This window comes from Rutilus rutilus, assembly GCF_951802725.1.
Source record: "Rutilus rutilus genome assembly, chromosome: 7".
Classification (NCBI taxonomy): Eukaryota; Metazoa; Chordata; class Actinopteri; order Cypriniformes; family Leuciscidae; genus Rutilus; species Rutilus rutilus.
In genome coordinates, this window is record NC_140221.1 from 21,788,940 (window position 1) to 21,816,473 (window position 27,534).

A 27,534-nucleotide genomic window follows, 5' to 3' on the forward strand; every position below is an offset into this window, starting at 1 on the left:
ACTTTACGCAGATGATACTGTCATATATACATGTAATTCTGATCCTATACAAATTCAATTATCTCTTCAATCGGATTTTAATAGTTTACAAGACTGGCTTTTGGCTAATAAATTAGTGCTTAATAAAACCAAGTCATATACTATGATTTTTGGTTCTAGACATAAACTTAATTCTAAAACCTGTTCTTGTGTTGTATCATGTAAAGACGGTACTCCTCTGCATAGAGTTGACACTATTAAATATCTTGGTTTATGGCTCGATTCTAAACTTTCCTTTAAACCACATATTAATCATGTTTTACGAAAAGTCAATGTTGGAATGAGTATCTTGCATCGATCTCGAAATTGCTTCTCTTATAGTGTTCGTAAGAAACTAGTTGCTCAATTAATATTTCCGTTTTTTGATTACTGTGATGTGGTTTATCAGACGGCATTAAAATCTGATCTTGTCTCACTTAATTCGGCATATAATAGAATTTGCAGATTTGTTTTAGGATGTTCTTTTTCCACTCACCACTGTACAATGTATGATGCACTTCAGTGGCCATCTTTGAATGTGAGAAGGCAGACTCACTGGCTCTAATTTATATTTAAATGTATTTACTTTGATTATCCTAGTTATTTACAACAATACTTTGTACTCTTTTCTTCAAACCATCAAGTTAGGCATTCTGTTCAGACTTACTTTCTCGTTCCTCGTGTTAGAAAAACAATTGGTAAGAGAGCATTTATGTTTAAAGCTGTACTAGACTGGAATAATTTGCCTGTAGATATTAGATCCATTACTTCTTTTCGGTTGTTTAAACAATCTATATTATCTTATTTTAAAGTAGATTGCACATGCTATCATTGAAACTGTCGTTGTTGTTATGTGTACTGTTGCTCTTTTTATTTTTTGGGTGGTGTTTTTGTGTTTTGTCTGTTTGTTGATGTATTGTTAATTGTAATCTTGTTATGTTCTTTAAGTTGTAATTGTGTTTCATTGTAAGGACCCCCTCGAAAACGAGATGATACATCTCAAGGGGCTAATCCTAATAAATTCTAATAATATAGTCAGTGACAGAGTGCAAGCATATTCGTCTAAAATAATTCTGTTTTCCGCTTCAGAATCATGAATATTTTTATTCTGGTGTCACTATTGTCCTGTGCATTGGGTTACTCATTTCCACCCCCAATGTAATACCAAATTCAGCATTTTAATTAAAAGTAAAAAAAATTGTTAACCTTTTACTATATGTCTTAGAGTATCGCAATAATATGGTATCGTGAGTTCAGTATCGTGATATGTATCGAATTGTGACATGAGGGTATCGTTACACCCCTAGTGGCGGGTAACGCTGTCAAATCACTAGCCAATTTGGCGGGTTACTTATAATGTTTACTAACCTTCAACATGCACATCATTCATTTGAATTGAATCAATAGCCAAGATTAAAATGCATTTGGTTAACAGAAAAGTTATTGTTATTTTCCAACATCCAACTTTGTATTGATGTTCTTTGTACTGTATTGATCTGTCCACGTAAAACACATTTTTGGTGAAAAGGATGAGGACGAAAGAAGAAGGGAGGAGATGGCTGGATGACAGGATTTTTGTTAAATAAGAAATGAATGTATGAAATACAAATTTTATTATATATAGGCCTATGTGTCTCATTCAGAACTTTTACTAGTCAAAAAAAAAAAAAAAAATTTACCAGATATATTTTTATATTTATATACTGCACATACATACATACATGTATGTATGTGCAGTATATAAATATATAAATATACAGCGGGGGAAATAAGTATTGAACACGTCATAATTTTTCTCAGTAAATATATTTCCAAAGGTGCTATTGACTTGAAATTTTCACCAGATGTTGGTAACAACCCAAGTAAGCCATACATACAAAGAAACAAACAAAAATAAGTTCAGAAATTAAGTTATGTGTAATAATGTGAAATGACACAGGGAAAAAGTATTGAACACATGAGGAAAGGGAGGCGCAAAAAGGCATGGAAAGCCAAGACAACTGCTGAAAACTTACAGTAATTAAAAAGCAGTCCACCCCCCTGTCATTGGAAATTAGTAACAGCTGGTTCAGTCCCAAATGATGGCCTACAAAAAGGTCTCATTGCCAAGGTGTCACACAAGACACATCTCATGATGGGTAAAAGCGAAGAGCTGTCTCCAGACCTTCGCAACCTAATTGTTGCAAAACATAATGATGGCATTGGTTATAGGCACCATTCTACGCTTCTGAATGGTCCAGTGAGCACTTTTGGGGCCATAATACGGAAGTGGAAAGACAATAATTTCACCATAAATGTGCCTCGACCAGTGCTCCTCGCAAGATTTCTGATAGAGGAGTGAAAAGAATAATCAGAAGAGTTGTCCAAGAGCCAAGGATCACTTGTGGAGAGCTTCAAAAAGACCTGCAGATAGCAGGTACTGTTGTCTCAAAGAAAACAGTAAGTAATGCACTCCACCGCCATGGCCTGTATGCACGCTCACCACGCAAGACTCCATTACTGAAAAAAAAGCATGTTGAAGCTCATTTAAAGTTTGCTGCACAACATTTGGAAAAGCCAGTGAAATACTGGGAGAATATAGTGTGGTCACATGAGAGCAAAATTGAACTGTTTGGATGCCATAATACACACCATGTTTGGAGGAGAAATGGCAGTGCACATTACCCTAAAAACACCATACAACTTGATGTTGGCTCTTGGACAACTCTTCTGATTATTCTTTTCACTCCTCTATCAGAAATCTTGCGAGGAGCACTGGTCGAGGCACATTTATGGTGAAATTATTGTCTTTCCACTTCCGTATTATGGCCCCAAAAGTGCTCACTGGACCATTCAGAAGCTTAGAATGGTGCCTATAACCAATGCCATCATTATGTTTTGCAACAATTAGGTTGCGAAGGTCTGGAGACAGCTCTTCGCTTTTACCCATCATGAGATGTGTCTTGTGTGACACCTTGGCAATGAGACCTTTTTGTAGGCCATCATTTGGGACTGAACCAGCTGTTATTAATTTCCACTAACAGGGGGCTGGATTGCTTTTTAATTACTGTAAGTTTTCAGCAGTTGTCTTGGCTTTCCATGCCTTTTTGCACCTCCCTTTCCTCATGTGTTCAATACTTTTTCCCTGTGTCATTTTACATTATTACACATAACTTAATTTCTGAACTTATTTTTGTTTGTTTCTTTGTATGTATGGCTTACTTGGGTTGTTACCAACATCTGGTGAAAATTTCATGTCAATAGCACCTTTGGAAATATATTTACTGAGAAAAATGATGACGTGTTCAATACTTATTTCCCCCGCTGTATCTGGTCATTTTTTTTTCTTTTTTTTTTTGACTAGTAAAAGTTCTGAATGGCTGGTAACTTAAAAATGTTGTTGCCAAATTGGCCGGTGAGTGAAAAAGTTCATTTCAAACCCTGCATACTAGGTATATGTGCAAATAGACTTGCAGCCTCCAGGGGTCAAAGTCGACGATTGTCTGTGTCTCTGTTAGTGTGTGTATGTTCATGAACATGGGAACGTTTGCAATAATATGTGGAAATGGGTCAGCGATAAGACAAATAAAAAACAGACTGACACACCACAACCACAGATGTATCCACAATCATTCACCATTTCTCAGTGAATAATAACCGCTGTAAAAACGAGTGCTGAGGGTCATACAGGACTGTGTTATGTAATCAGTGTGTGTGGTGTTCTGTAGCGCTATGTAGAGCATGTCTAAGTTCAAACTCCTGACTACGGGTCTGCTTGACTACACTGTAAACAGAGTCTCGATCACAGAGACACATCTAAACATACAAATAAGCCTAAATATTCCAAGAAAAACAAACAAACAAACAAAAATCAACATTAAAAAGCAAAGAATATAACTTGTGGCAGTACCATAGTACGAGGATGGTATCATTTTGTGTGTGTGTGTGTGGCCTGGTAAACTCTACATTATGGGGGAAAAAAAGTCCCCACTATGATGGCAATATCCAAAACCCTTGTCCTTGTAGGAACATTTTTTGGTCCCCATGAGGAAAACTTATAAAGCTTATAAATCAAATTAAGTGATGTTTTTTGAAAATGTAAAAATGCAGAAAGTTGTGTGTGATGGGTTTAGGGGTAGGGTTAGTGTAAGGGGATAGAATATACTTTGTACAGTATAAAATTATTATGTCTATGTAAAGTCTCCATTAAACATGAAAACACAACGCGTGTGTGATGATATGCACGTATAAATATGTGTCAGCTCGTGGAAGAGGACTTACCCACTGAGTCACGGTTCCTCCAGAAGTTTTTTCCTCATCTACCTAAACATCTAAATAAGTTAGGATCGTTTCACTTGCGTTTCACAATGTGTTTTGTCAGTTTATGTTCACAAATAATTAATGGACTCAGCTAGGCTTTGATAAACATTTTCAAGAAATGTTAAACGTGTCTGTGTGGGTGTGTATTTAGCTTGAGTAACAGACACTGGGGGTGAAGGTCACCTGATTCTGTTTCCATAACAGGGCACCACCATTAATAATGTTTTATCAGCTGACTGCATCTGCCTCAGTACTCTGCACACACATAGGACGTGTCTGATCTCACAGACACACATCCTGTTGATTCATCCACGCAGATTTCTCTTTGTCTTGCACTCTCTCTCTCTCTCTCTCTCTCTCTCTCTCTCTCTCTCTCTCTCTCTCTGTGTCTGTCACACAAGTAATACTAAAACACATTCACAATGCTATAACATTATTGATGAATAACAATCAAAACCTCACTTGCCATGACCTCTTAGTCTACTATGTACATTACAATACAAAAGTTTGGGGTCAGTAAGATTTTTTAGAAAATAAATGAATCCTTTTATTTAGCATGTATGTATTAAATTGATCAGAAGTATTTGAGACATTTACAATGTTACAAAAGATTTCTATATCAAATAAATAGTTCTATTGAACTTTCTATTTATCAAAGAATTCAGAAAAAAAATGATTGGCAGCAAATTAAGCAGCACAACTGTTTTCAACATTAATAGTAATAAGAAATGTTTCTTACTCTACAAAACAGTACAAAAATCTTACTGACCCCAAACTTTTGAACGGTTGTGCGTATGGTTAAAGATCTGGGCTGGAAAAGGTTCAGTCCCAGTTTTTTTTCTCAGAAAATGAGTATTTACTGAAAAACATAATATTAAGAAATAAGTATATGTGGGCAAAATGCATCCACTAAATATATTTATTGCTTGATAGTTTGTATTTAATGCAATGAAATTGTTTTATGGCTGGTTTGGTTTGATAAAAGCAAATTGCCTGTGACTGCCTGATTGCCAAATGAATGCAGTTCATTTGTATAAGTGTGAACACTGCCATCAGAACCTTGGTGCTCATCAAACAAGTGGATTCAGACCGCTGAAAAGTTGGGTCTCTCGATCTGTTCCTGGCGCTGTTTTGACTCTTTTATAATTGATTTTATGAGTTCTCAGCTGGTAATAATGCTATCATATGGATGCGTTTAGCCCGGCACACAGCATTGTTTTGGATGTTCGATAAGTTCTGTCACAAAATGTACGTCATGAGAGCCGTTTATTTTGTTTTTGTATCTTTAAGTTTGGTCTTAAAAATGACAGTGTGCATGTCATGTAAGCGAACCAGGACTAAATGCATCATTTAAATTTTTGGTCCAAACAAGGGAACCGAACTGCAAGTGTGAACACACCCTTAGATATAAGCATTTAGAAACAGTGTCAATCTCCCTCATTCTCTGACCCATCTCTCTGCTTGGTTTAGCAGCTACTGTGATCTGCTGCACTGCCCTGAGCCAAAGCACCACTGCTGATCCATTGATCCTCCGCTGCCCTGCACTGCGCTGAGAATAAGAGCCTCCACGCAGTGCTCTTTGGCTAGGCTTACAGCACATTACCTTCCCAGCTGGGAGGATTAGGGCAATAACCAAAGCTTGGCAGGGCAGCACATGCCACAGCCAAGAGAGGAGAGATATCAGAAAAAAAACAAATGGAAGATTGATCTGAGCAACGGTATTGTGGGACATGAATTGTGTGTGTGTATCAAGGCAAGAGTTCTGTGACATGGTTTATTGGTAACTCATAGTGCAATGACGACACACTGAGCACTATGAGTTCAAATCCAGTTCCATGTTGTGTAACTGACCTGCCATAAGCAAAGCGTCTGTCTTTGTGATGATCTCCAAATGTGTCCCACAGCCTGAGAGAGACACTGACCTCGTCCACCACGTCTCGTGACCTCTCCAGCACCTAGTTAAGTAAGGTTTAATTTTACCAGCACACCAATGCAAGCACATTATATTTATTATATTGAGCTTTATTAAACTGGCAAGTTTATAAAGAACAAATGTCACATTTGAAATTGCCTGGCTAGGATTATGACAGTTAACAAAAGGTAAAAAGTAAAACTAAATGAGCTTAATATAAATATTACAAATAAAAGAACAAATATTACAAGTAAACAAATCGTATATATTTTTATACCGATTATAACTAATTTATATAAACTAAAGAATATATTGATATACTAAAGTATATACAGTAAATACACTGGTTAAACAGGTTGTACTCAATTGCCATGTATGTACAGTTATAGTACACTATTTATGTCAACACTTGATGTTCTTCAACATGTACACAATATGCCAAAGGTCTGCCCACCTCCTGGCACACACGGTATTGGTCGATGGCCCAGACAGTTGGCACGTGGGTGGCAAGCAGCTGGTACTGAGTAAGGGTGGCATTGCAAGCACGGGCACAGATCAGCCGAGTCTTGCCCACCGCGTTATCACCCACCACCACACACTTTATGGTCTCCACATTGGGTCGCTCATAATCTGTGTCTATATCCATGGAGAGGGCCCTGAAAGACAGCAAAATAGAGAGAAATAGTTTAAGTACTGCTAATCATTATTATATTGAATAATTTGGACAAAAAGTCCAAAACAAGTTACAACAAACAAAAAATGATGGTAGGAAAACGATAATAATTCACTCCAATTATTGTGGTTACTCAAAACAACATCCACATCAATACTGACTACTCATTCACCAAATGTTCAAAGTTTAAACAAAAATCTGGGTCAGGTGCTATTTCTGTCTGAGGAAGGAACAACAAAGACAGCCAACACAGTTCTGCACTTGGCTGTACAGCGCCAGTCGACGTGAACAAGTGCATCTAGCACTTTTTCCTTCTTTCGGAAGAATCCACCTGAAGCTAACTAAGGTCAAAGCCCTGAGAGAACACAGCTAAACCAGACAGCATTAATTCTCACGCTTTGCCCGGGTTCCTGAACATAAACATTGACTTAAACCTCCTAAGTATCAAGACTGCAGAGAAAAGAGAAGAGAAAAAACCTGCTGAGGGATGCATCTGAAACAAATCATTAGGAGACCTGCGTGCCAACACATACGACTGTAACTTAATATCCATGACAACTAGCAACTTCTCATTTAGGTTCAAACAAAACCAAGCAACGTGAGATGTGCTTTTTTTCCCTAAAACAATGAGAGATTTTTGTTTTGTAATGAATGCAGACATTTGTTCAATAAGCTGTAAAATGAGCTGTAAAAAAAAAAAAAAAAAAAAATTATATATTAATACAACACTATGATAAAAGAGGCTGTATAAAATTATGTACAAATGATTTTGGGAACCATAACTCCTCTGTAGCTTTAAAAGTGCACCCGCTATGGCTTGAATTACCCTTGATAAATGCACTAAAAGTGTCCTGAGCTGCACAAATCAATTAACTTTCCGGGAAACAATAAAGCATTTCCATGAATAAACACACAGGCAACACTCTTGGCCGACTAAGAGCCGTGCATTCTATTGATACCGCTAAAGTGATACAGCCATATACATTACAACCCGTTCTGAGCTCCGCTGTCCAAGACAGCTAACATTCCATAAAAAGAGCTCATGAAAGATTAATACGCCACTGTTTATTGTTCCACTGACAAAGACGTCACAGTTCTGGCCTCCAGTGACATACTGGGGACTAAAAATGATTCTCATTCACTCAATTCATTCTCAGTAGCAAGGTGGCAATCAGACAAAGATTAGTAATGTGTCAAAATAGCCTACAATAGGTTTTATCTAGAGCAGCAGTGCTTAGTTAATTCCTCATGAGGGGAATGTTACAGCCAGTTTTGAGATTTTGGATCAGCAAAGGTTTCAGAGACATCTCTGTGAAATGTTGTCAGTGTTAAGGGTGCTCTGGAGGAAGCTTCTTTAACAGGTTACATAACGGTGGCACTACGGGCTGATGAAGCTGAGCTGTAAATGTGACTAGATCTTTCTGTTATCTAACAGCAATCTTTATAGCCTGTTGTGTGAGAGTCACCAACATTTATAGAGGATGCTATTAAGGTGAAGATTATCATGACTGCATATTTAAAAAAAATAAATAATTGGGAGATCTTTACTAAATTTTCAAAGAAACAGACTTGAGTTTTCTCAGCGTGCAAAAAGTGGGGCGGTGGTACAGAGCTTGAGTGCAAGCTTATGCACTTTGAACAATCAACCACAATGTTTCCACTATTTAACTCTCTACACATTGTCAATTCCTATAGGTCTACATGTTTGAAATTACATTCAGGGATAGTTCAATAAAAAAAAAGACAATTCTGTCATCATTTACTCACCCTTGTCTTTCCAAACCTGTATTTTTTTTAGTTTTTTTTTATAATACACTACTGTTCGAAAGTTTAGGGTCAGTAAAATATACAGCAGCACAACTGTTTTCAACAAATGATAATTGTTTCTTGAGCAGCAAAACACTGACGACGAGTCATTTTAAATTGTAAAAGTATTTCTCAGAATTGAATCAACATGTAGGTGATTAAAGGGTTAGATGGGTTTTTTTGCACACAAAAAGTATTCTCGTCGCTTAAACTTAAGGTTGAACCACTGTAGTCACTTGGACTATTTTAACGACGTCTTTACTAACTTTTCTGGGCCGGCAGTTGCAATTACCTAGCAGCCTATGAAGGAGTGAGCCAGCTCTCAGATTTCATCAAAAATATCTTAATTTGTGTTCCGAAGATGAACGAAAGTCTTACGGGGTTGGAACAACATGAGGGTGAGTAATTATTGACAGCATTTTCATTTTTGGGTGAACTAACCCTTTAAATTATGACAATTTATAGTGTTGTCTATCCCTGAACACTTGGTCAGAATATCTACGAACTGAGTATAGTTTCCGTTTGTGACACACAAACACAACAAACAAATGTGTATAATAAAAGCAATGATACCAGAGACATGGATGTCTCATGAAGCTTTTAGCAGAGTCAGTTGAGTGAGTCAGTGTTTTGTCATGGGGAATGAGACGAGCAGTGTGCCACACTAACGCTTGTTTTAGTGACAGGCGGTGATAGAAACAGTGGGAGGTGAGGTCTAAGAATGAGCGAGAGATAGAGAAAGAGAGAGATGAGACGCGTGGCAGACGCCCACTCCATTCACAAACACTGTACGGCCCACACAACAGTTCGTCTGCTTGTATTCAGTCCTGCCAGCCTCAGTGTGTGTGTGTGTGTGTGTGTGTGTGTGTGTGTGTGTTTGTGTTTGTGTATCTAAATATGTAGGTAGGTAGAAAGAAGAATATCACAGCATTGTGGACCAACTACAACCCACAAGCAAATATGGCAATTAATGGACAATAAACTCTTTTGGTAGGCTATAATAACTTAGTAGAGCACTCTCCACATATTTCTAGTGGCAACCACTAAAATTAAATTACGGATTCAAATGGAACATTTTCAGGATCTCCTCATGAGATAAATCTCAAACAAGAGTATTCTTCTGTAAGTTTGACTGTCCTTTCCCTCTCTGTACAGCTGTCTTTCTAGACAGCTGGGCAGCGGAGACTTACTCACCCCTCCTGCACTGTGTGTGTGTTACATAACAGCTCCAGTGGCAAAGGCTGCTCTCTCTGCCGTCACATAACCAGAATCCACGATTAAGCCTCGCTCTTAGAGAGCACCTGCAAGCCCCAGTCCTTTACACGGAAATCAGACTTCCCTTTTTTATAAAAAGAAAATCCAAATATACAAACTAAATCAACCCAAATCATATTAACACATACACTGGCTTAACCCCTGCCTATCATAATGAACTAGCCTGATTTCTGTATTTTCCATTAATGCATCATGCCAAGTGTTTCGCCCTGAGTGTGTCCGCTTTGGTGTTTATACACGCATATTTTAAGTGTTTATAGAGGGGACATGTGAAGACAAGGGTATGCCATGAGCACAGACAACTTATGTAACGTGGTGGTCTCCTGCTTGCCAGTAAACAGGTTAAAGTGGAGCAGTGTTTTGCTGCACACCAGACTTTACATTGTTTCCAAATACTAGACTGCTTCAAAATAGCAAGCATTGAGCAAACTGTACCACTGCAGCATAGAACCTTGGAGTGTCTTACACCACATGCCTATGTACTGCGAGGAGTCAATGTCTCTTAGTGGATCAATTACATTTTATAGCCAGGCCACAAAGTCGTTCAGAGTGCTGAGTCCTTCAGATCAGAGAATGAGTTAGATATTTCCCCTTAATGCCATCAGTCACTGGGGGGTAATGGAGGAATTAACCACTGAATCACTGAGATCTACTGTCAGTGTGATAGCATCAGGGACATTTTATTTACTTCACATGCAGTAGCCACAAAAAGTGTCTGGATGCTTAAGTCCCATTTCATGTATGAATGTCTTTGCATTTTATAACAAAAAAAAACAATTATTAATAAATGATAACTGGTTTTAAAAGAACTATAGCACATAGATAAAACATTGGACAAAATTAATCTGTTAGGTTGCACCTGGGAAATTCATACCTCCGATTTTGGCCTTTGTTATGACATGTCACCCATTCAAGTTAGAAACAAAGCCTAAACAAAACAAAATTATGAACAGTATTTAACTCAAATAACTACATTTATATCACTCCATACACCACACCTTTAAATTGATTGAAATACAACATGTAAAATTAAAATGACTTGCATAATTATCCATTATAAAGCACTACAGGCTTTCTTTTCGCCCTCTACATAGATTATTATGGATATATTTTATGATGTTCTCTATAATACAGATCAGTGTTTCTGTAATATGCCAAATTGATACATCCCTTTCAACTTTGTTCAGTCATTCACATGCGCAGAACTCGAAATTACAACATTTATGACTCTACTTGCAAAATATCCCCTTGACATCAGTTAAAAGTAATTGAAAATAGCTCTGAAAAGAGAAGTTAGTTCTGAGAAAACACTAGCATCATTTGTTTTTACATACCAGATGGTTTGACATTTACTTATATTTTCTTACCTAAGTGCAACTTAAAGGCACACTATGCAGTTTCCGTTTTTCTCAAACAGCGACCCCTAGAGTCGCTGTGGAGTGCTTGTATTAACGTTACTGTCGTAAATACTAAACACACAGAGCCGTCGTTTTCTTTTCCTTGACTCTTCCGACCGCGCTTTCTTCGTCGACTCTGCCATGATTCACGTCTGAAATGCATGCTAGTGTCTTCCATAGAGGCTGCTTCACATGTTGTTGATGTATGTGACGTCGTGCCATCATCAGAAAATACTAGCAAATATATGTAGGCTATATACATATAGTTGCCAGTATTTTCTGATGATCCTTAAACTGATCGCAACTGCTGCCAACTGACACTCATGTCCTCCATGCTATACTCAAACAAGTTCACATCAGCAAGAACAAAGTAGTAATTACAGCAAGATGTGCACAAGTTAAGCTGATACATAACAGTGAACCACCAATTAAGTCTTCAAAAAGAGTTTAACTATTTAGCACAGTGGCCCACATGGACTACAAGCGTCATGAGTCCTATGGACCTAAGCTGTCATGTGCACTATAAATACAACTGTACCTTTACCCTTGAGAGCAAATTCAGCAATGAGAGACTCATTAAAGTCAGCCCATGGAAAAAAAAGGAAAGGTAGAGTCCCCAGACTTCAGCTCTCAATGGACCAGCTAAAGCGAATGTATTCAAATAGCGCTGATAGGGTTGGCTTATCTGAGAGCATTTTTGGTATGGATGATCGCACAACAATTTGTATTTGTTTTATGATTATCAGCACTTGTCATTCTGATAAAATATTGTCAGATAAGGTGAGCACACAAAAAGCGAAAGAACACACTAGTGTTAGCAATTTCTGAACAGCATGACAGAGCATGATGTTAACTGCAGTTTGTAATGAGTGTGAAGCAGCAGTTTATTGCTGACAAGCAATGCTTGTACAATATAGCCTAACAATCACATCATAAAATAATGATTGCTGAATCAGCAAAAGACTAAAACACTTCACTTTGTCCCTGGATTATAATGGACAAAGAGTCAGTAAGATCTCACAATAGCATTAGCGGGAGAACTTGGCTCATGCATGCAAAGCCACAAAAAAAAAACAAAAAAAAAACATCATGGTGGAATTTCAGAAAATTAAAATGCTCAAGATATTCTCTTGTGATTAGATCAGGTGTAAAAGTATAGTGTAAAAATATGTAGGGGCGGCCATTGACAAACCCCCATTCATAATTGTATAAAGCCCTAATGCAGCACCCCATTCAGAATGTGCTTCATTGAGAAATATAAACCAGTAGTGAATTCTCTCAGTAAGAGGATTCCTCGCTTTAAGATGAAACAGAATGCCAGTGAATTAAATGTGAGTTCATTTAAGAAAGAGAAAGAAAAAGATAGGTGAGAAAAGGTGAGCCAAGCCCATGCTCGCCACCGAATCAGAGTGTGCTGTGGAAAATGAATACATACACACATAAAACACGGTACTATGAAGACTGAGAAGATGCATAGCAACAAACTGGCCAAAGTGAAAAAGGTGGAGAGTTTCAGCTGCCGCAACACGATACAAAGACACACTTCCTATGGCAAGCCATTTATTCTTTAAGATTAACTATTGTTATGCTACTGGTACTTAATCGAGCAGAAAGAAAAAAAAAATCAATTTTATTAGTAACTATTTATTAGGCTATATAGTAGTACTTATTCACTATATACTAATAATTATACCAACAGCAACAAGCATATATTTCATTAGTACGTATTCCTTTGCTACTAGTCACTGCCAATATTGACAAATGATGACAAATCCAAAACAGTAAACTGATGCCCCATTCAATTTCATTCCGATTGATGAATCTGAACGTAGTGTTTGCACGAACGATAAATAAAGTGATCGGGTGGATGTGCGCGTTTCTATGTCACAAGCTTCCAATCAGAATATATTTTTTGACATGAGCACACTGCATGAATATACAGTTTCCCCCTTCTTTATTTTTCAATTTCAGGTCCTGATTTGGAGACAAGGAGTACATGAACCGGTCTGCCATGCTGCTTATAGTTATCAAACAGTTAAAAACATCCTTCCCGAGCCCAAAATAAAGTGTCTGTGGATGAGAGTATGAAGTGAGGATAGATGGGATGTTGTTCTACTTCACTTCACGGAAGATGAGTGGTAGGAGAATTTTAAGTAATGCATTTTGCACATGCGCAATCCTTTCCAGTTTCAGTTTTCAATCCAATCAAGTGTTTACGTTCTCTCGGATCTGATTAGAAAAGGAAAAAACTGACCCCTTCAATCCGATCGAAATTTCATTCAGATTGAGCTCAATCGGGTCGATTAAGTTGTTTACATGGCTTTTCAATCCGATTTAGCCATCAATCCCATTACTATTGGATTATTTAAGGACAAATGGATTTATATTGGTCACTTTGTCACGTCATGTGTGGTCAAGGTGTAAGAGTTTTCATTGAACTATAAAGTAGCAATTCTATTGATTCTATTAATTATAAACCAGCAACTGTATCTAGTGATATAGAGAATGTTACTGATAAAAATGAGATATCTATCCTATCATAAATCTGGTGAATACATAATAAAATGGTAACTAGTAAACAGTGAACAGCTGATATGTGAACCACAGAGTGGAAATGGTAAAGTGAGTGACTAACTGAATAGATCCTAGTCAGTAATAAAATACGCAGGTTGCATGAATGAATGAATGAATGAATGAACACATGTTAAAACAGCTTGCCATAAGTTTCCAACATCAAGCGTTAAGGATGGGCGGTGGTGTTTTTACTAGTCAGTTTTGATGCATCGTTCAGTGCAAAAATGTAACAGTAACTAAGAATCCGCAAATGCTGCATGATTGTCGCGAGGTGAAACAAAGTTAAATTTCTTCACCTTACCTTCCGACGCTTCCAGAATTGACCCACATGCCAGTCCTCGCGTGGTTCCCTCCTAGCTCCCGTTAAACCGGGTGCAGGAGATCAAATCAAACCTTTAAATGACTGAGACGTCTCTGAAAAACTCTCGACTGTGTGTGTTCAACTCGCTGGCGTGTCACGGCTGACACAAAGGCAGCATCTTCACACTCGCTTTCTCTGAGGAACTGAAAGAGATCCCTTGAAACAAGTTTGCAAAATGCAGTGGAAAACCTCGACCATGAAGTGCGCTACATCTATCCCCACTCTCTCAAAGACGCCTCTTTCTCCTGAAATTACTGACATTTATAGATAAGCTCTCATTTTGGGGCGTCGTTGGTGTGTTATTGTTTCTACAGCTGATTTCGCCAATGACACGCCCCTACTCGAGCGTCACGTAAACTGAACTCACCCCGAATCCATGGCACTGTGACTGGCAGCCAATCAAATCCATCGCGGCCGATGGCCCCGCCCCGTCTGGAACACTCGGCCCGTTAACCCACAATCTACCAGTCATTTGTTTAGACTGAAACACGCCCTGACAGGCGGAGCGGTTTATGTTTTTACATTGCAAGTCCCGTAACACATTGTAGTTGCGTTTGAAAACTAGTGTCATACATACATTACTTAATCATTGGACTTAAAAGGCGCATATTCAATAGATACAGACGTTATCAGACGCGTAGAGTAACTTCAGGTTTCAGTCATAAGGAAGGACAGTCAGGAACACTGCAGTGTTTTATTATACACTCTTCTTTTTCGTAAATGATAACTGTTTACGTGGTAAAATAAGATTACGATCTGTATTCAGATGTGTATTAATTATTAAAATTGTCATTTCCACATAAGTGTGACAGCTGCACTGTGAATAAATTACTAATTCTGTGCAGGAAATAATCAGAAAGAAAGCCCCTGTCTCAACAAAGATCTATATAAACACTAAGCATATGCACACGACGTCTGGAAAGCTTCTGCTGTGTATCTGATGAATGTCTTTTAAAAGGTCAGTTTTAGCCTACATACATTCTAGAGTATAAGCATCTTAAAGACATTTTCTAAATGTCTATTTAACATTTGACAGGAAACATCTCATAGACACGTTGCAGGTGAGCAGTAAGCCTACGTCTTCTTCCAGATGAAAACACGCACATCAAATCTCTGCGATGTAGGCCTACGTTTGATATCTGGGATAGTGTAGAGGGTCTCAGCAAATGAAAATATTTGTTATTAATCTGCAGTAGGCCTAACGATTCATCATACATTCATCAATTCACTTTTGATTCCTTAAAAAAGACAGAAGTACAACAACATGAACTATTGTTGGGGGAGGGGCCTTAAAAGAAAAACATTTCTTGAAAATAACATTTTAATATGGTGACAGGGAAACTCGTTGATATTTGTTCCTGCAATACTTTAACAGGCACAGCAAGTAATACTGACCTCTAGTGATAAATACTGGTATAAAACACAACACAGACCTCTAGTAAGTGCTGAGAAAGACCCATCACCCAGAAAATATCACCCATCACCATGGTGTTCCTATTTTTATAGTATTTAAATTTTGAAACAATGAGCACTTAAACTCTTTTCTCAAACATCTAGACTGCGGATGGGGTCTGACCATGATGTCATTGCACAAAGCCTGCCAGTGATGTCAGTCACAGATTTTAGTGAAGCACATACAGCCCCTGTTCCCACACTTCAGTCAATACAGCCTTTTCTGCCATCCATCTTAGACCCAGCTGGACTCTAGCAGGCATGCCAGTGCCAGTGCCTCAGTGGGCCCTGAGAAAATGATGCCCCTGTGGCCTCTCTGGAGCACCCAGAATGAGAGTGAGAGACTGAGAGATGTGCAGCTCGGACATGTGGGCATTGTGGGATTTGTCTATGAAAGGGTTTACATGGAATGTATAATGAGGTGAGGTTAGTCAAAGTGTCTGAGCCTATAATGTACAGTCAGACTTCTTATACTGGCATTATGACAGCGCAAAGCAAAGCAAATGGAGGGCAGAAACATAAATTAGGCTGGGTGGATGAAGGGTGAGCCTGGGAAACATTATGAAGTGTCTCCTGCAGAGTTGAGCTATGTTTGTTATTGTGGATTTTGGATGTGAACCGCAGGTCATGAGCACGCACATTTAGACGCACTGTACATGCACATTAAAAACCGTCTTTCACATTCATATCAAACAAACTCACACGTAGCTCTCACTTGGCATAAAGTTGCTAACATGATGCATCCTGTGATCATGCAAGTGGCAAACTTACAAACTGCGTTTTACACAGCTATCATAATCGGATGCGCAACATTTTACTGCAAACATATTCATCTTCAGACTAGGCAAAGTAGGTCAGACCTGTTATACAATGGGGAATCTTTTTAAGAAGCATAAATGCAATGAAGTTGAGCCACACACACACACAAAAAAGCATAAACAGGAAGTATAGGACTACATCAGTACATCAATTGCAGCGGACAAACTGTTATCTTGACTAGGAACGGTGGTGAACTGAATGAGGCACACCCCTGTCATGGGTACTAATAGTTTGTGTTAAAGAAGGGATAAGATTTAGCGCCATGGACACAAAGTCACCAAACAAGTCCTTAAGTGCATAACGTGAAGGAAAAAGATGAGATTTACATTCTGAGAACAGAGGGAGGTTTCCTGGTATCAGTACACAAACAGTGGCATGGTGTTGCCCATGTGAGAGGCTTGTGAGGTTGTGTGCAGAACATCCAAACAAAGATAACACTTAGGAAAACAATGAAGATAAAATGAAAGAAAATGGCAATTAGTGTAGAAAAATTTCTGGGTTTCTATAGTTTTTCTATTAATAGCCATTAATTATAAAATTGTGAGTCTGTAGCTACAAACATGATCATCATGATCTTATGCACATAAGGAGGGGAGTCACATTTGATTCATTGAATCAGTAAGATTTAGAAAATGTTTGTGCCAACGTGTTTTCTGCTGAGTTCATCATTAAAACTTTACTTTCACTGCTGATTCATGACTATATCATCCGGTGAAAATGACAGGCTTCTCTCTGGTGACATATACAGGACTTCTCCACCCACCGCAGGCTATGTTTATCTGCATCCATGTTTGTATCTGTGTGTGTATGTTTGTGAACTATTTATTAATTCTTTGGCAACATCCACTCTTGTTTATCATGTCAAAAAGCTGAACGGAATCTCTCCATAGACAAAAGCCAGGCAAGGGACAAGGGTATGATGGAGGGGGGTAAAGAGGGGAGAATGTGAGACAGGCTTTATCTCCACAACACTGAGACAGGCCACACTGTCTTATCAACCCACAATTTTAAGCTCTCCAAGTATGTTAACACTATGAGTTCAGGCCAGCTGTCAGTGTGCTACATGTGACCTACTTACTGTTCTGATTTATGTACAGCACACTAGGTGTCAACTTTCTTCCAAAGTATGTAAAAAATGCATTCTCATACATAATGGGGGGGACAAAATTGATATTGATATTTTCTTGTAACATGAGCACATTGTGTGTTAATAAAGTAGTGTTTGTTAATAAAGCAGTATCCAGTGATATTCAGTCTGTGTTACAGATATTTGAGTGATTCGGTCATAGGTTTCACGTATATTGTGTTTATTTCAGAAACCTTGCACTGGTCCACTAATGTAATATTAAATCACTGTGTACTGCAAAATAACTGCACAAAACATCTACTGAGCTTGATGCAAAAACATAGTCTGATTGACAAACAAATTACTCTTATGAGATGGTTGTTTTAGTGAATCAAAAACATACAGGGTGACCAATGTGACCCGATTCATTACCAAACGTCTCTCACTAGCTAGTTCATTTTAGTGAATCAAAAACATACAGGGTGACCAGTGTGACCCGATTCATTACCAAACGTCTCTCACTAGCTAGTTCATTTTAGTGAATCAAAAACATACAGGGTGACCAGTGTGGCCCGATTCATTACCAAACGTCTCTCACTAGCTAGTTCATTTTAGTGAATCAAAAACATACAGGGTGACCAGTGTGACCCGATTCATTAACAAACGACTCTCATGAGCTGGTTGTTTTTAATGAATCAAAAACATACAGCGTGACCAGTGTGACCCGATTCATTAACAAACGACTCTCATGAGCTGGTTGTTTTTAATGAATCAAAAACATACAGGGTGACCAGTGTGACCCCAGAGGTGACCTCATTACCAAACGTCTCTCACCAGTGTGACCCCAGAGGTGACCTCATTACCAAACGTCTCTCACTAGCTAGTTCATTTTAGTGAATCAAAAACATACAGGGTGACCAGTGTGACCCGATTCATTAACAAACGACTCTCATGAGCTGGTTGTTTTTAATGAATCAAAAACATACAGCGTGACCCAATCAACTCTCATGAGCTAGTTGTCAATGAACAGTTCAAAATACAAATTGCCACTTAAATCATTCTGAAACAATGTCAAATTTTCAGCTTTATCAAAGAGAGAATTTATTTCATATGTAAGCAGAATGACATTATAAATCAAATGTACCCTAATGAATCGAATTGAGACATCTGTATGGATACCCAGCCATATTACAAACACAATCCCCAAGTCAGCGAGTCTCAAGTGGAGGCAGACACTCATCTGACACGTCCAATGGCAAAACCACCTGCCAAACACAACTCATCCACCCAGCGCTCAAGAGAACCGCATGTTGTTTGCGTGACGTCAGCTACACTCCTCCATCCTATTCCAATCAACGGGCTTGAAAAGATGACAGTGGAGAGAGTAAGATAGCTTTAAGGTGGTTTCCCTGCATTGTTCGGTGACATGAAGATGAAGTGAGCTTAGCCATGCTCTAGACTTCAGCCAAGACTAAATCTCCAGGCCTCATTAGGAAGGGTATTTCAGACGCTTCAAGCCATTGACAGACACTTCTGCTCTCCTGCAATCAATTAATATCTACCCACATGATAAATGCTTTAACAAGCACTCTGAGCAACTATAGGCCTTATCTGCTTATAGGCCCATAATGGGTGAGACATCTTGAGTCAGATGTGATTCTGATCCCCCCCACCCCTGCTGCGTATAGTTCATATCTTTACTATTAGCAAGACATCTAATCTTATAGTAGAATAGGAGACAGAAGCGTTGCCACTCTTAGCAGGATGTGCCATGTATTAAATGTGAACATCTTTAAGCAGAACCTGCTCAAATGAAGAGGCTAACCTAATTAAGCCTTTACTCAGCTGTTTAATCACAGAGCTACACCGGGGCCAAGTGCAGTACGGCACAAGTTCCTTTCAAGATTACCAAACTTCGGCTTAAATTAACTGAGTAATATAATTTTGCACATATAGCTTGGAATTTGGGACTATAATGACCGTTATAGGACCCAGACGTCCCATTTTTGGAAAATGACACTTAACCTGTCACAAAAGATAATGAAAGGAATATCAAGTCTAGTTTTCAGGACCTTTTTTCCCTTAAGCCTCATATCATGTCTGTCAATGACATCATTACCAGTTGAACTCAAAGAACTGTGTGATTAGCCTGAAGTCAAAGTACTGCTTCTCTGGAATTACATTCATTTGAAGACAAAAGCTGCATTCATAGACAGACAAACCATTTCATTTAGTTTCTACCCACAGGGTTAAGGGGATGAACACTTGCTGTATAGGAAAAGACATTAAAATGAACTTTTTTTGTGTGTGCAAATAATCAACCACATTAATTATTTGTTTAGCCCATCAATCTTTGTTCTGATCTGTGGAATGAAGTTACTCAGTGCTGCTATTTTATCTATTATGCTGCAATGTTCTTATTCTCCGGACTGACCATCACACCTGGGTGTGGATACACTCCAGGGCTGTGTTTGCCAAGAATATTTATTTTACTACTTTAAATTAATAGAGACAGTGGAACATCTAATGTTAAAACTTTCCTTTGAATTCTTTGGAGTAAATATCTAGCTTAAAAATATCTAGCAATATGTATTTTTTCGCCGTTAGGGATAGCTAACCTCTTCAAAACAATAACAAAGGCTTAGATTGATGAGCATTGAATCATGGAACTTGTCGTCATGCCGATGGATCTAATAATGTTTATGGGGAAATAATATTTATGGATAAGTGAAAACATTCATGTTTTTTTAACATGACTGTGGTATGAAGCAGGGCGCGATTGCTAATGACAGACAGATATCAGCGCCACACGCGAGTCCCGGGGGATATAAAGGAATGAGGACATTTCATCCTACCGAACTACCCGCAAGAGCTGAATTACTACTGTAAGAATTGAAATGGGAAGGTTTAAATAAAGTTAGATTTTACGCGAGATATCACGAGCGTAAGGGAAAAAACGGGAAGGGGGAGAGACAAAGAGAGATGGGGAGAAGGAAATGCACTATGTAATTGGGTGGAACGAGGAAGAGTCACAGTTAAAGGAATGTCGAAATAAACACTGAGTTCTGAGCACAGAAGTCTTGGTCTGACTCCTCTATCCAGTGGCCACAACAGATACAGAAAATATCCAGGAACCCACACGTAATACTCGCCAAGCACGGATTCCTCAAAACCCACAAAGAGTATTACACTGATGGCAGCGCTGGTTGGCTATTTATCTTTATGTTTTCTGTATGGACATTTTCTGCTTGACTCTGAACAACGTAAAATAGCCACATCAGCCTGCAGGCACGTTTATATTATCCATAATATTTTATGTGCTATATATTTGCAAGTTCGGATTACGTGCCAGTCAGTTTATTTGATGAATTAAAATTGTGAGGTAACAGCACTGTTTCACTTGGTCTACACTAAACTGCATTTGAGTGTTTTGAAAGTTATAATGTTCTTATATTATTATTATTCTATGTGTTAGTTTGTTGGCTGTATGAGACTAGCAGTAAGCTAGATCAATATTAGAATATCATACTGTTGATATTCTAATATTTCATCATGTTGAACTATATAACATTGATTCTTTTTATGTACATTTGCTCACCTGTCTAATAGAGCACATGCAAAAGCGGCGTCCCGAAAACGCCACGCTGATATTGATCCTCATTTTATTTCTCCATTTGTCCCAGAGTCTGCTTGCCATGGTCCATAATGTTTGAACAAAACAACAACAGAGTGCCGCTAGACGTTACACATGTCTGTTGCCATGGTTACTATGGCAGTACAAGCGGAAACGCAGATATCACGTCATTGACAGGCGACAAGTGACAAGAGACAGGCACTATTTAAAACTGCGAATTTCTCTGAATTTAGAAATTCTTGGAAACATTTAGGATAATGTAAGTACACAATTACACTAAATATATAACCCTGTGAAAGTGGTTTTTGGATATTTTGATTAAAAAATCGTACATATTGTACCTTTAACCAGCAAGTCAACCTTGGGTTACCAGTTTCCATTACAGATTTGAGCAAAACTTTTGCGAAATTTTCTAAATGTCGATAAAAAAAAACGATTGCGAAATGACGGCATTTCCATTAACCGATGTTATGAGACTAAAACGTAATTTTTTCCTCTTGCAATAAGTCATTCCAAAAATGATGGCAATGGATGTTGGTGGGTTTACGTATATCTCAGCCACCGCACCAGCCATTATTTTTAATCGAAGGGAGACATAGGCGTATTATCCAAGCATTAATGGCAAGGAAAGACCCCTTACACTTGGGAGCGGCACATATGAGGTGTTTCTCCCTCTCCATCTGCTTCAAGGTCTTGATATATTGTGGCATTTCTTTGTTGTTTAGAATCCAGTATTCCCGTAATACTTTTGAGTTTAATGAAGAACTCTGCCTTGTCTTCTGTCCAAACATACCGCGCCATTCTACGTCAGGTGACCTGTAAATCCGCAAAAACTGTTTCCATCGCAGTTTTGGTAAATATACCTTTTTCGAATTATCTGAAAAACCACCTTATGCGAGTGTAAAACCTTTTTTTTTGTGATATATATGGGAGTTTTCGCGAAATTGACGTGTTTCCATTGGGTGTATTTTCAATTTGCGCAATTTGAAGGGTAATGGAAACGCTGCTACTCATCAGCTGGGTCGGTCCGCCAGCTAGATCAATTCGAAACCAGCAATAACCAGCATGGAAATTCATGCAGTTAAAGGTATAGCGGAGGATTTTCTTTTTCCGGGTGGGTAGTATAAACTATTGGTCCACCTAAGTGTCAATCATTCTGGTGATATGTTTACGTAAGGCCGTCGTACGTGCTCGTCCCTTAGTTTTCGCTTTCTGCGCATGTGCACTTTCAGGGGTTTGTTTATGTGTGGTGAGCTACGGTTTAAGCCATTCATTGAAGCTCGCCGTTTCACCGGGTCCTTTGAAAATGTCCGAGGGTCGCAAGAGAAAAAGTTTGTACGAACTGTATGAGAAGAAGAGAAAGGCCTCAGAAGAGAGAAACAAGATCAGAGTGTTTTTGGGAGATTGTTTCACACGATGGCGTGCGCTGAAAACACAGGTTGGGCTTCCCACTGATGCCTCAGTGGTGAAGTTTCTACTCGACAGGTAAAGTTTGGCATGCTATTTGGAGAAAAAGTGCACAATGCACATCTTTTTTTGGAAAGTAATCTTGTATGAGCGATGCCGACAGCAACTTGTAAACAGAGCGTGCACGAGGAGAACCTCGCACACGTTTAATAGGCGTTTCCTCTCGGGAACAGACCGAGTGTTGCGCATGTGCATTTTTTCAAAAAGTGGCGGTTCTTATCTAAAATTCGGAAAGATCCTCCGCTATACCTTTAAGAAATAAAATAAAATAAATAAAATAATAATAATTGAATTGGCACATGGTGTTTACAGGTGCATGCCAGTGTACATAAAATATGAATTCACAAAAAGTAATTATAAAGCACACCTAGTGGAAAGTATCTTGTATTCCAAGCAAATGGCAAAATAGTAGCTATAACGTGACATTAAAAAATGTCACAGGGTCCAGTAGAAAAAAGCAGGCTAATTTAACGTTAACATGCCAAAACAAACATCTCTGAAGCACCACAGGCCAAATCGGAACCTGCTGTCCACCGCCGGGGGAATGAGGAAGTACACTGCACTGCTGTTCTGCTATAGGAGCTGAACCTGCTGGAAACAAACCGAAGGCCAATATGCTGCTGTGATTTTGTTTCATAGTCTCACATTTTCTCAGTCACTCCTCATTTCTCTCTCTCTCTGTTTTGGGCAAAGGGTTTTCAGAGAGAACAGGTCAATGTAATCGCTTTGGAATGTATTTCCATAGACTGTTTAGAACTGGGATTAGAAGGGTAAATAGTTCAAATTAGGCCCACAAATAGAAAAATTGTTACCAAATAAAGAGGAACTGCTATGCACACAGAACACAATCAAAGACAAACACTCATTGAATATGGACACAAACACATGCACACACAACAAATTGACTGTCTGGCACCCTGCTGAACACTTAAAACAACATCTCCAAAAAGCACTGGAAAAATCTATATTGGTGTTATTTCTGTGCCTGTCACATCAGCACTTGCCAGGGGTCAAAAGAGTGCAGACAAATTGCACCTGCTTTATTGGTACTGTGTAAAAAAATGTAATTCATAACGTATTATGAGTATTCAAAAGTATCCACATTTAATTGTACTTAAGTATTAACAATAAATATTAAGGTTTGTCTTTAGAAATGTACTCATGCGTTCAAGGAACAGAGGAGACTGTCCCATTAAAGTAACTTTGATGCACATTGTATTTAACCTTGAATAGACTTTTTAGTCATAAAAAAAAAAAAAAACTTGCAGAATATGTCTAAAAAAAAAAAAATTTCAAGGAGTAAAGGGTATATTTTCAACCCCTGGAAATGTAATTGAGTAAAAGTTCAAATATGTAATGGAATTGAAAAAAAAAAAAGAAAAGTTTTTACTGTTGATAGTAAACAGGTTTCCTGAACACTCCCTAATTACAATTACAGTACAGTTATTCAAGTACTGTCCACTCTTGCAAATATACAGTGGCCTCAAAACACTATTTGGAACCTAAAGTCAAGTCACACTTAAAAATATATATTGTTTTATCATTTAAAACAGCCTTCTTTTTGTGAAATACATTGCATGAAAAGCTTGTGCATTATGCCACAAGGTTTGATATTGTTAGATCATGCAATGACTTTCATACATTTGTACATGTGAGATACAGAAAACTTAATTTGAAACAAATAAAGCAGTCTGTTATGTGTTGGATGACGGTCATACAGTGAGATGCATTGTCAGCCCTTATGTTTTGTGCTTCTATGAGAAGAATTACAGCAGAAGCTGTTGTGGGTGTTCTGCACAGAATGCCACACCAGCCACTCCCTGCTCAACAGGGTTTTCCTCATGATTCATTGTGTGTGTTGGCTTACTACTACTGTATATGTGCTTTTTATGGGATCACAGATCAAGTTGGGTGTGCTATTTTGGAATGTGGTTTTCAGGCACTGCCGGGACATCGGGTCAGGTTGCTTTGCATCTACTCTACAAAGAGCAAATGATTTGAAAGTTAATGTGTTTCTATATTTTACACTGTGTGCATGTGTGTGTCTTCCTGCGCTCTGTAAATCAGAAACTGCATTGTAATCTCATCACAAAATGAGGTATGTCCACTGTAAAATAAAGAATGTCAAACAAGATGGAGATGTCATGATAACTGGGTTTTTAGATTTCAGATTTGCACTCTCACACACAAACATACGCGTCGATATAGTACAGTACACACAGCGCACAGTGCAAAAAGGGTGGCTTCATTCTCATTTAATTAATCCCACCCCTATTCAAGAGAGCCTTATGAAAACTTTTTTAAATGAGTCACAACATTTTTGCACTGCTGTAACTTTTGGGCTCAGGTAGTTACGCGAGATATGTAAACTCAAACAGTCAAGGAAACATGGTCATTTACTGAAGCCACAGTGTCTTGATCCAAAAGCAAATGTTATGTGATTTGATGAATATAAAAATGTGGTGCACTGACTGGATCAGACTGGTGTTGACTCTGGGTCTGGAAAGTCAAAAATGTTTGTGTATGTTAACATGCAAGCAGTCTGTAACAAACACACACACATGTTGTGTTTTCATGTTTTTGGGGGGACTTTCTATAGAAATAATGAATTTTTTACTGTACATACTGCACTAACCCTACCCCTACCCCTACCCCTACCCCTAAACCTACCCATCACACAAACTTTATGCATTTTTACATTTTTTTAAAAAACATTACTTAGTATGATTTATAAACTGTTTTCCTCATGGGGACCAAACAATTTTCCCACAAGGACAAGGAGTTCGGATATTGCCATCTTTGTGTAATGTAGGGTTTACCAGGCCACACACACACACACACACACAATTACCACATGCAGAGGGCCTCATTTAAATATGGGTGCATCAAATCTATGCTCACATGTTGCTTTTGTGCAATTATTCTTGCAAAACACATGGATTACACTCAGAATTTGCACATATAGAACACAGGCTGCACTAAAAAGATCATATTGATTGTGCAAAACTATTTGAAAAGTATTTGAAATGTCTGGAGCTTCAGAAAAAGAATTAAAACTAAATATGACATATAATCAACAGCTATCAGTTTTGTCAGAGCAGCAAAACCTGAAGTACATAAACCGGTATATTAACTGGAGAAATATTTAACATTTCCGTACAACATCATTTGACTTAAAAAAAAAAAAAAGCATACTGCAAACACAACAGACCTTGATATCTAGTATTGAAAAAGAAAAGAGGTGGAGGAATTATGCACCCAAAGGTTTTTCTTTTACATACCATCACAAGAAAGAAGTTTATTCAAGTGTGCTATTAGTATTCTTCTTTTAAATAAAAAATAAGAAAGTATACTTTCAGTCTACTTTTTATGTACTTCTCAGAAATATACTTAAATTACATTCAAGTATACTTCTACTGACAGTAAAGTCTAAGTATATATTTTTATATAAATACTTTTCCCTCCACAGACGCACGTCTGTAAATTAGGGAATGAACTTGCGCTCCCGGGGGCGGTTCAGCGAAAAGAGGAGGCGTGTTCCGGCGCAAACGTTCCCTGGTGCTATTTTGCAGTTTCAGAAAACAATTCAGCCACAGACCAGGAAAAACCTAGTCTAAAGTCAGTGGCGCGTTATTCAGATGCTATTTTAAGGGCGCATGCTTGGCCATAATGTAGTGTGTGCACAGCACGCATACACTTTGCTTCTCTCATCTACACAAATGCAGCAGTTCCACACAAACTATACATAATTACAAGGAAAAATATTACCACACAAGGGAAATCATTGTGGTGTCCATGAAGATGTGAAAAAATAGGCATAAATCTAGCTTACCCATTTACCCAAATTATTATATGCCCGTTTAACCGAAGCTAATTTGGGTGGGTTTCTCCCATCCCCATACAATGTCACTTCTCTGTCTTTTACGGCCCTGACGAGAATGTCGGTCTCCTCGGCTGTGAACCGCTCCTGGCGTGCACCTGGCAAATCCACCATCATAATAGCAATCCGCCATGGAACAAGCACGCCTGCTTCTAAAGAGAATGTGAGATGACGCTCTGATTGGTTTATGGCACGTTACGCCCAAACCACACCTATGTAGCTACTTCAGACCAACCCATTTTAGATTTGCGTCGGACGCAAGAGTCATTTATCCCGCCGGTATATTAGCAACAGCGCCCGAGATCCGCCCACAAAGTTGATACTTGCGTTTCAAATTGTTAAAATAGAGCTAAAAAAATAAACAAAAAAAATGTGCTACAAGTATACTAGTAAATTATAGTTGCAGTACAAACAAAAAATATTTTTGTAATATAGCTGTGCACTCAAAGTTTACTGCTGTTACACTTAAAGTATACTTAAACTTAGACTTTTATACACTAAAAAGTGGGCCGATTTAGTCCCAAGCAGTACAGTACACTTACAAGTATAATACTAGTACATTGATATTAGTATACTTACTACATAAAGTATACATAAATATACCTTTACTTAACTTGACCTTTACTTAAGTATACAGTACTTAGTAAAATGAACTTGAAGTTTACTTTTTATATGTGAAAGGGTAAAAAAATACAAACTTTGTCAAATTTAAACCAATGCTGTCATGAATATCTTATAACTTCAGGAGGCAATGACTCCTGTAGAGACAAGCAGTCTTGGGTGACTGAGTTCACGCTCCCCGAAAGTGTGTCAATAGTTGTGCAATGTGCAACCCTATCTGCAGTCTCCGTTGAACTCGAAGCATACACACATGAACAAACTGACGGAGAGTAGGAAAGGG

The 27,534-nt window shown here is 38.3% G+C and overlaps 1 protein-coding gene across 8 annotated transcripts in view; it reads right to left on the minus strand.

Annotated features, from left to right (window-relative positions):
• Positions 1 to 27,534, minus strand: part of rhobtb4 (Rho related BTB domain containing 4) — a 56,700-nt gene that overhangs the window by 23,180 nt on the left and 5,986 nt on the right. For 6 of the 8 annotated variants that reach the window (XM_084414658.1, XM_084414656.1, XM_084414659.1 and 3 more), the window contains 2 exons: positions 6,684 to 6,885; positions 6,169 to 6,272 (listed from right to left, as the gene is read on the minus strand). In XM_084414658.1, coding sequence (XP_084270784.1) covers positions 6,169 to 6,272; positions 6,684 to 6,875 — 296 coding nt within the window. In that variant the 5' untranslated portion in view covers positions 6,876 to 6,885. Of the gene's footprint in view, positions 1 to 6,168; positions 6,273 to 6,683; positions 6,886 to 14,250; positions 14,670 to 27,534 lie in introns of those variants that run through there. The other 2 variants (XM_084414655.1, XM_084414660.1) reach the window with 2 other exon arrangements.